This window comes from Austrofundulus limnaeus, unplaced genomic scaffold, assembly GCF_001266775.1.
Source record: "Austrofundulus limnaeus strain Quisiro unplaced genomic scaffold, Austrofundulus_limnaeus-1.0 Scaffold5, whole genome shotgun sequence".
Taxonomy (NCBI): Eukaryota; Metazoa; Chordata; class Actinopteri; order Cyprinodontiformes; family Rivulidae; genus Austrofundulus; species Austrofundulus limnaeus.
Window position 1 is genome coordinate 4376524 of NW_013952407.1, and position 9713 is coordinate 4386236.

The 9713-nt window shown below is 38.8% G+C and overlaps 1 protein-coding gene across 1 annotated transcript in view; it reads left to right on the top strand.

Annotated features, from left to right (window-relative positions):
- slc38a8b (solute carrier family 38 member 8b) overlaps positions 1-9700 on the top strand; it is a 15002-nt gene extending 5302 nt beyond the window's left edge. Inside the window, exons 2-11 of the mRNA XM_014028033.1 lie at positions 468-724; positions 1924-2122; positions 2908-3064; positions 3139-3243; positions 3329-3386; positions 4188-4302; positions 4390-4537; positions 4612-4814; positions 7720-7771; positions 9512-9700. Coding sequence (XP_013883487.1) covers positions 536-724; positions 1924-2122; positions 2908-3064; positions 3139-3243; positions 3329-3386; positions 4188-4302; positions 4390-4537; positions 4612-4814; positions 7720-7771; positions 9512-9617 — 1332 coding nt within the window. The 5' untranslated portion in view covers positions 468-535 and the 3' untranslated portion in view covers positions 9618-9700. The remainder of the gene's footprint in view (positions 1-467; positions 725-1923; positions 2123-2907; positions 3065-3138; positions 3244-3328; positions 3387-4187; positions 4303-4389; positions 4538-4611; positions 4815-7719; positions 7772-9511) is intronic.
- The last annotated feature ends 13 nt before the right edge of the window (positions 9701-9713 follow it).

Sequence of the window (9713 nt, forward strand, 5' to 3'; positions counted from 1 at the left end):
GCAACGGAGCTCAAAAGTGTGGGATCATTTTAAGAAAAAGAAAGAGAAACCTGTACAATACGTATCTGCAAGGAAGAACCTGCCTTCCACAGCAGTTATTTTTAGTTAGCATATAGCTAAAATCTAACGATGGTTATACAATAGCAACTGCATTCTGATGTGATAAGCTGTATGTTTTATATTAAATTAACATATGATCCGATTAGTCGACTAATCGAAAAAATAATCCGTGATTAATCGATTATAAAAATAATGTTTCTGGCAGCCCTATTTGTGAGCATCAGTGTTTCTGAAACATCTTCATCCTGAACTATCCAGCTGCTTTAGGCCTTTTAAAGACACATAAAATGGGCAGAGGACAGGCGAACGTCCTCACTTTAGTGTCATATTTCTCACCTTTCTGTGAAAAGATTAAAGGCTGAATTAAGCCCAYGTGTGAGGGTGTGTGTGGCGTCTATATATTCCAGGATTCACCACGTTTCCTCTGAAGAGACCTCGACTCTGGAGCTGTGAGAGAAGAGGCTGACCTGGTGCCATGGAGGAACTGGCCCGGGAGAGCATCAGCCTKCTGGCCCGGTCTGCTTCCCACACTGACCCACCAGGACTGGGCTCGTTCGGAGCCGTGTTCATCATGCTGAAGTCCGCTCTGGGAGCTGGGCTGCTCAACTTCCCCTGGGCCTTTCAGAAGGCCGGAGGAGTGAGTGCTTCCATCAGTGTGGAGCTGGTGAGTTATTCTGGGAATCTTCACACAAATTTTAAACATCTTTCCACAAAAGTCTAACTTTTTAATTTAAATACGATCAGTTCTGTAGCTAAGAACGATTTGTTAGTTTTTTTTGTGCCAGCAGTCTGTCTCTTCTTGGTGTGAAATATTTTTCACAGCTGAGCTCTAATGAAGCTTCTCGTTTCTGCAAAGACCTGAGTGGTTTCTGCACTTCWTCTGACTGTGTGCTTTCCAAGAATGAGCAGAACATCTGGCAGAGCTGAGAGCTTATATCACATGATGAGCTTTTACAATGTTTTTACATCTTTGGTTTCAGAATCACAGAATTASAATAAGTCTGATAACAGGATTATTATCAAATAAATTATAAAATATTTCAGATTATTTGTTTATATTCCTGTAATATTCAGCTAATGTGATCATCATACCTTTTATTTATAAATGAACTTACASTGAAGGATTTATAACATTATCTAAGTTAGTTACCTCCTTTAAATAGCGATTAAAAGGTCATTTTGTATTGATGATTTAATTACATGATAGTAGTAAAAACAACGCATATTTTCACAAAGTACAAAGCCAGTGGTGGGCAAAGCTAACCTCATAATATGCCAATTAAAAATATAGCTTCGCTAACACTAAACCGCTACACATATTTAAAAAATTAGCGGACACCAGCACTTAACAAGTAAATTAAAGAGTTTTCTGTGAACATAAAAATTTACTGTAAAAAACTGGTAAAACAAAAAAAWGCCTATTTAAAAAGACTATAATATAACTTCATCTATGTGATGTAACTATGATAACTAGCTATACCTTTTCCAAATAGGTAGTCTACGCCTATCACCTACCTACCTTTTTATACTTCTGTTAGCTGTTGGTGGATTAAAGTTGGAAAAATGTAATGTAGCAGAGGCTAATTGGCCTGCTAAGGTTTTTCTGATGTTAGCAAAATAGCTAATCCGCTAAAGGAAAAATTTGTTCTGCTAGCTGTTAGCTTATTACAAAATCTGAAATTTAAAGAGCTGGTTGGGAGACGGTCATTTAATCTTTTTTTTTAACATTCTACAGGACATAGAATAAATTTGAAGCTGAGGTTTGGGAAAATAAAACATGAGATTTGAAAATATCCACAGGATTGCCCTATCTGCAAAATGGAGAAAATCTGTGTAAATTACGGACAATCCTGTTCCCTGCAGATATCTCTGGTGTTCCTCATCAGTGGCCTCGTCATCCTCGGTTATTCGTCATCGGTCAGCAGGCAGAAAACGTACCAGGACGTTGTGAGAGAAGTGTGCGGACGAGCCGCGGGGCAACTCTGCGAAGTCTGTTTCTGCTTCAACCTCTTCGTGATCAGCGTGGCCTTCCTGGTGGTGGTGCAGGACCAGCTGGAGAAACGTGAGACGAGACAAAAACAGCTTTTCTCATTTAGAAAATAAACACATTTTTTTGTGTAATATGCAGTTTGTTGTTGTTCGTGTTGTTAGGACTACAGAACCCAGTAAGACTGGTTAGGCTAATCAGCTAACAGCTAATAGCAGAAATAATTTCAGTGGATTACCTTTTTGGCTAACTTCGAAAACTGTTAGCAGACCAATTAAATTATTATTATTATTTACCAACAAACTAACATCAACAGGTTTGTCAGATGGACTAAGTCAGATTTTAATTAGTTAGCGGTTTAGCATCAGTGAGGCTATATTTTTAGTTAGCACATTATGAGTTAGCACACCACTGAATTTAGAAATGTCCCAAATCAGAAATTTAAAAATGGCCAAATAAATTATTTTTAGCATTTTCTTGTTATTTGAATAAACACTAACATTCAGATCGGGTCAAAAGAAAATTGTGTTTCTGTCGTCTCAGTTTTGTCTCTGTTGTTTTGTTCCATCTCACTTTTAAACTAAGCTTTTGATTGGATTTACAGCCTTTCACACACACGCAGAAACATTAGAAAAATCCTCCTGGCTCTGCGCAAACAAGCAGAGACTTTAGTGAAAATCTCTCTCTCAAAAAAAAAGGCTTCAAATACTGTATCTTTTAAAGGAATGCTCATCGCTCTTAGTGGATAAATATTAATGAAAAATCTCAATATCTGCTGAATATTCTGCTGACTCAGGCTGACCTTACGTGATTTGATGACTCCTGTCTGAGCAGATTATCGAGGCCTCTGTTCTTCTCAGTGTGTGTTTCATTATATGAGGCGGTGACCGGGTCGACCGAGGCAGAGATGCCTCATCACTGGTACACCGACCAGCGCTTCGCCCTCTTCATCACCTGCCTCTTCATCATCTTACCCTTGTCCATCCCGAAAGAGATCGGCATCCAGAAATACACGAGGTAAACCTCACTGATCTAAACCCCAGCTGTGAGTAAAAAAGGCTGAATCAGTTAAGCGTTTCTCTTYGTGGCAGTGTGTTAGGGACGCTGGCTGCGACATATCTCTGTGTGGCTGTGGTGGTTAAATTTTACCTGATGGACAGCAGCAYGAGTGTAACAACTCCAGAGCACAGCCAGGGGTCAGTACCTCCRAGTTTTAATAATGTGTGTATTAATAATCTGTTTGTTATCTCATCTGGTGAAATGTGTGTGTGTGTGTTTCAGTTTGAGTTCATGGGCGTCCATGTTCAGCGTCGTACCGACCATCTGCTTCGGCTTCCAGGTGAGATCGTCTTCACCAGACACAACTGTGGGATAAATCTTGTGGCAGCAGGAACTTTCAGATTTTTTTTTGTCACACATCCTGGTTCTTGAGAAAGCCAGCCAGAGTAATCAAACACAGATCCACARATTTACGTTTCACTTTGGTGAAGTTTCCCTTCTGTAATGTAACAGAGTTGATGCAATCCACTGAAAAAAWGACAAAAACAGACAGTTATTTTATTGCAGTGATTAATTTTACCTATAGAAAATGTTACATTCAAGTGTTACATCATGGATCAGTCAGCAGCAGCAGCTGATCAATATGTGATCCATGATGTGATGTAATAGTAAATCTGTGGATCTGTGTTTGGTTACTCTGGCTGGCTTTCTCAAGGACTAGGATGTGTGACACAATAATCTGAATTATGGAACTGAAATTGAATTATGGACCTGAACGTGAAAGTAGTCAAACTGAATTTTTAATAGACCAAAATACAGTTTCAAAGCAAATTTATTAAAATTCAAAACTTGAAATTCAGTTTCAAATCAGTAAATCCAGTTTCAATTTAGTGAAATTTGTTTTACCAATACATTCAATTTCAAACTATGCACATTCAGATTCAATCGGAGCAATTCAAATTCAATTCCTGCTGGCACAAGATTTATCCCATAATGGTGTAGATGGTAAAAACCAGTCAGGTCACCAATTCTGTTGGAACTAAACTAAATGTTGTTTTTACAGATTGAATCCATTCGTAGATTTGTTCATGTATTTCAGAAGTGTGTGTGTTCACGTGTGTGTGTGTGTGTGTGTGTTCAGTGCCACGAAGCCTGTATAGCGATCTACAGCAGCATGCAGAACCAAAATCTCCTCCACTGGGTCGTCATCTCTGTGCTCTCCATGCTCTTCTGTTTGCTCATCTACACTCTGACAGGTGAGCTCACCTGTCAATCACCAGTCTTTGTGTTGGCTCACCTGACAGGTGCGCTATCACAACCACTAACCTCCTCCTCCCCCTCAGGTGTGTTTGGCTTTCTGACCTTCGGGCGAGACGTTGCCTCAGATATTTTGCTGTCATACCCAGGAAACGACGTGGCCATGGTCATCTCCAGACTTCTGTTTGGGATTTCCATCGTCACCATTTATCCCATCATTCTTCTCCTGGGCAGGTGCGATGACATCAGAGCAAAGTGGCATTGTTTTTGCGTGAGTCCATGTGTACGGAACTGTGTGTTTGCGACAGGTCTGTCGTCCTGAACCTGATGTTGCGAGCTCAGCGACATCGGCGGGGAATCGTCACTCGTTCGTTCGAGAGTCGCTGCAGAGTGTTTCTGACGGTGGCCTGGATCTCCTTCACTCTCCTCATTGCCATGTTCGTCCCAGACATGTCTGACGTCATCAGCGTCATCGGAGGAATCAGCGCCTTTTTCATCTTCATCTTTCCTGGTAAGCAGAAACTTTATCCTATTAATGAGACCAAGTTTTAACATGGAAATCTTATATTTAGTCTGTATTAATGTTTTTCTTTATGCGATCTGACCGTCCTACCTTCAGGCCAACCCTAGCCCGAAAAAGCAAAACCACCAGAGTCAGAGGGCGTGGAAATAAAAATTAGAATTTCTTATCCAGTGTGTCGAATTAGATATAATTTTGGTATCAATACAATAAAGTTTAGCTCACCGTGTCTCTGCCAGAACAAAGGTTCTTTTATACAGCGTGGAGTCACGGTCCGAGCGCAGACCATCAGCTCCTCATTCAAAAAAAAAAAAAAAAAAAAGTTTAGTCCCGAGGCTTATCAGAGGGAGATCTTCTGGTCTCAGCCCACGGAGCTCCAGCGTGGAAAATGTTCGTGACGCCAAAATTGTCATGGAAATCTTTATTTTACCTAGACAGAAACAYGAGATCCAAGAAYAAAAAGCATTCCGTGAAAGGTCAATCAGATTTTATTGCAATTGCAGGACACACACCATGTCACACAGGGCAGTAGTACATAAAATGTGTGCCCTGAGGCAGTTTCAAATACACACATTTATACAGTATATTATCCAAACAGACAATCTTGGTGTGGAAACTGGGCCAAGGAGAGAATGATGTTTGATAAACAGTGACAAGAATGATTACTTCTTACAAATRTTGTCCTGATCTTAAAATACTTTGTCCGAGAGAAAACAGAAGATAAAGTGTAAAATCATAAAACATAATGGCATTTTAAGGTAAGCAAAAGAGGTCACTGACTCTTGGCCTGAAAAGAAATGTTGGACTTTAAAGGATCATTTGATTTTCCAAGACATTTTCTAATGAGAAAATACTGAAGTAATGTTGCTTTAGTTAGAAAATCCACATAAGGGTCCAAATTCAACAAATGTAGAGTCTGAGCTGCAGAGTGCGCAATTCTGAATWCTGTTGTCTCAAAGTAATAAAGTTGATGGTGCAAATCTTGGCTGAGGCCTTTTATATTTTCTAGGTACAAACATGTTTTTTTTTTGTTTAATATTTTGTTTCATTGGGCAGCACTGTGGCTCAGTTGGTAGAGCTGATGCCTCTCAGCAAGAAGGTCACCAGTTCAAATCCCGGTCCGGGGACCTTTCTGGGTAGAGTTTGCATGTTCTCTCCGTGCATGCGTGGGTTCTCTCCGGGTACTCCGGCTTCCTCCCACAGACCAAAAACATGACTGTTAGGTTAATTGATAACTCTAAATTGTCCTTAGGTGTGAGTGAGAGAGTGAATGGTTGTTTGTCTCGTTTGTCTCTATGTGTGGCCCTGTGATGGACTTGCGACCTGTCCAGGGTGTACCCCGCCCCTCGCACTGTGTCTTCTGGATATGGGCACCAGTGACCCACGCAACCCTGAAAAGGAAGAAGCGTGTACAGAAAATGGATGGATGGATGGATTTCGTTTCATTTGAGTACACAAAAAATACAAAAAAAGAACTACAACGTCAAATGAAAGGGAGCAGAAAAAAGAAAAAAAATCTTATAGCATCTGCTCCTACCTAAAAGAAAAAAAATATCTCAAAACACAACCAGGCTGTGAATATAATTCACTTTTTAACAACAGTGCTGAAAAATAATAAAAACAACCAAAATTAAAACTCAAATTTCTACATTTTGTTCATATTTTGACAACAATGTTTTTTTTTATCAATCTAGCAAATGTACAAATCGAATTGGCCAACACTTTCTAAATTGTTCCACAGTTTGATTCCCTGGACGGAGGTGCATTTCTCTTTAAAATTAATTCTAATTTTTCGTTCGAGGAACATTTCAAATCCTTTCAAAATATACACGCTATCTCTTTTACAAAAAAGCAATTGTATGTTACAGGGCAATGTATTCTTATGAGCCCTATACATACAGAATACTGTAATCTACCAATTCATCCAACTTCAAAAGCCTCAATTGACTAAACAAGATATCTGAGTGGTGGTAGTAGTGTTTCCTTGTTAAATTTCTCACAGCGCGTTTTTGTTTAACAAAAATGGTTCTTATAGATGTTTTACACACTTTCCCCCAAATCTCTAAACAATAAATCAACTTACATATAATAATGACATTATATAATATAAGCAATGCATGATCATTGAATATGGCTTTAGCCTTATTTAGTTTACTCTGAGTTTTCAGATTTTCTTCTTGACCTGGTGTGAGTGAGAGAGAGAGAGAGAGAGAGAGAGAGAGAGAGAGAGAGAGAGTGTGTGTGTGTGTGTGTGTGTGTGTGTGTGTGTGTGTGTGTGTGTGTGTGTGTGTGTGTGTGTCTTTCTATCTTTGTGTGGACATTTATTTAAACATTAGTCAAGCCTTGTTTTGACACAAGAGAAACACCCATTTGTGGGTTAGGGTTAGGGCTAAGGTACGAATGAAGATCAGGTTAGGTTGGGTTAGGCTGTAGAAATTAGTGGAAGTCAAAGCAGGTCCTCACAAAAACATTGAAAGATGCATTTGTGTGAAAAACTTAGACATTTAATGTTAATGTGAACTATTCAAGTCTGCGAGTCATGTTTGGAACAGAAAAATGTGACCTGTCAGTAAAACCAAATGTATTTTCTTCCAAATTGAGTCATAAATTTAAATTAATGACATACATTTACTTAAGCAGACATTTCTAAATTGTCCTGTTTTAACTTTCATAAAAGCCCAAATTATGGATATTCTAAATGTGAAACAGCACCACAGTTTGATGCTGCATTGCATACGACTTTTTAGGTAACAATTAAGATTAACTGTCCAGATAAACGAATATTTCTTCTTGTCAGATTGTTGTTGAGCAGGAATTTGATTTCTAAACTGACATAWAAAGATAATTAACAGATTAATTATGTTACAAAAGCCCTTTTTTATTTTTAATGCTGCAGGTCTTTGCTTAATGTTCACGATGCAAACAGAAGACGTCTCTCCAAGAGTCAGGTGAGTGTTTGTAGTTTGGATCAGTTCATGTGGCATCAGTTTTATTTTTACTCTTTTGCTCAACGTGAACCAAATTCTTGTTCTTGTAAATTTCTCTTTTAACCCGTTTAATCAGCAGACAACAGATAGTCATGGTCTGTGTCTTTTTTGCCTTAATTTTCCAGTGTTTTCTGTGTTCCCTGTGTATYTCTTCYCTGYTGTCTGTCAATCCTCCTGCCCCGCCCCTGCTCACCTGTTTCCCTTTGTGCCTCCTCCAGGTGTTTCTCGTTATTCTTCATTAGTAGTTCTATTTATTTACTCTGCGTCCTGTCTTCAGTGTTTGTCTGATCACCGAGCTGTTTTCCCAGCTGCCACAAAAGCCCTCCTTTCGTTTATTAAATCTTRTTTTGTACACCTTTTGGATTTTTGCCTGGGTCAATGCCTGCACCCTTCAGATCAGCCACATGCCCAACATGCTACGTCTTTCCAGAGTTCACTTTTTCAGCTTCTTTAAAAAATGAACAAATTCAACAAACAATTTAGAGACAACAAACCATTTAAAGTCTTTCCAGTTTTTAAAGACAACAGTGATGCTTTAATGAGGTTTTGTAATTCATTTAGAAGCAGGTATAATTTGTAATTTCTGATTAGTTCTGCAAAAACAGTCAGTGTTACAAGCTGATTGCTGTTCTTTTATGTATTTTTCTACACAAAAAATGATGGCTAATAAAGAGAGCAGCTGAAAGTGAAGAGGCAGAGGTGAAACCATCACATTAGAGGATTATCAGAAATCAGTTTAATCTGTTAAAAGTGAAAAATTTAAACTCTGTACCTGTGTGGACCCTGCACCTTGATTTTTGTTTATTTTTTTTTTTGTTTTTGCTGACATCCCTCTCAGTACTATGCTGTCTCAAATAAATAAAATAAAAACAATTTCTTGAACATGACAGTTTTCTGCTCTCTAGATGTTAGGCAGGGCAGAATCAGGATGAATCTGAAGCAGCTGCTGTCAAAATATTGCTGATAAATGTGACAAACCAAGAAAAACAGGCAGAAAAGACTCAGAAAAAAATGAAAAAGGCTATTCCACTGTGTTTGATTAGTGTGACTAAGAATTTACTGTAATTTCTAATAAAATACTGAAAATCAGTGGTGGGCACAGTTCCACTAAAGCACTAATAGGGGGTACTAATTTCTTGATTAGTGCTTTAGGGCTTTCGCTATTTTTTTAAAAGTCATTAGCACTTGCTAAATTTATAGGCTAAATTTAGAAGCACTAACTGAGACTTTAAATGTTATTGATCAACATTGTTGTTCACAGTTGAAAGTGAAAGCTGTCATACATTTTGCTCATGTGCGTGTCACTCATCTTCATGTCAAAATCAAGGCCCGCGGGCCAAATGTGGCCTGAGGGTGACTCCCATTTGGCCCACCAAGGGCGCTAAGTGACAACATTCTGCACACAGTAAATATTGTCTCATGTTGACTCTGAAGAATGTTTCATGCGTCAACTGGATTATTTCAGTGCTTTAGAATTAGCTTTTGCTAAATTTTCAGTGTGTTAGTGCTTTAGAATTAGGGGACCTAAATATTTGAGTTAGTGCTTTAGAATTAGGGGACCTAAATATTTGAGTTAGTGCTTTAGGGTTAGTGCAACTAATATTTAGATCAGTACTGCCCACCACCACTGAAAATTCACAAAATTGTTAAAATAAAAAGTGCTAATTTTCCACTTTGGTTTAATTTGATTTGTCATTTCAGATCCGTTTTAACAGTCTGGGGGGTCATAACAATCGTGGTGGGGGTCTTCATCTTTGGACAGAGCACCACCATCGCCCTGATGGAGGTAGTCCACAAGTTCTACTAGTCCCCACCCAGTTTAACCGGCAGCAACTGAGACCTGCGTCTGTAAACATAGTTTTTAATTGTACGTGTGTGTGTGTGTGTGTGTGTTCAGTGCCAC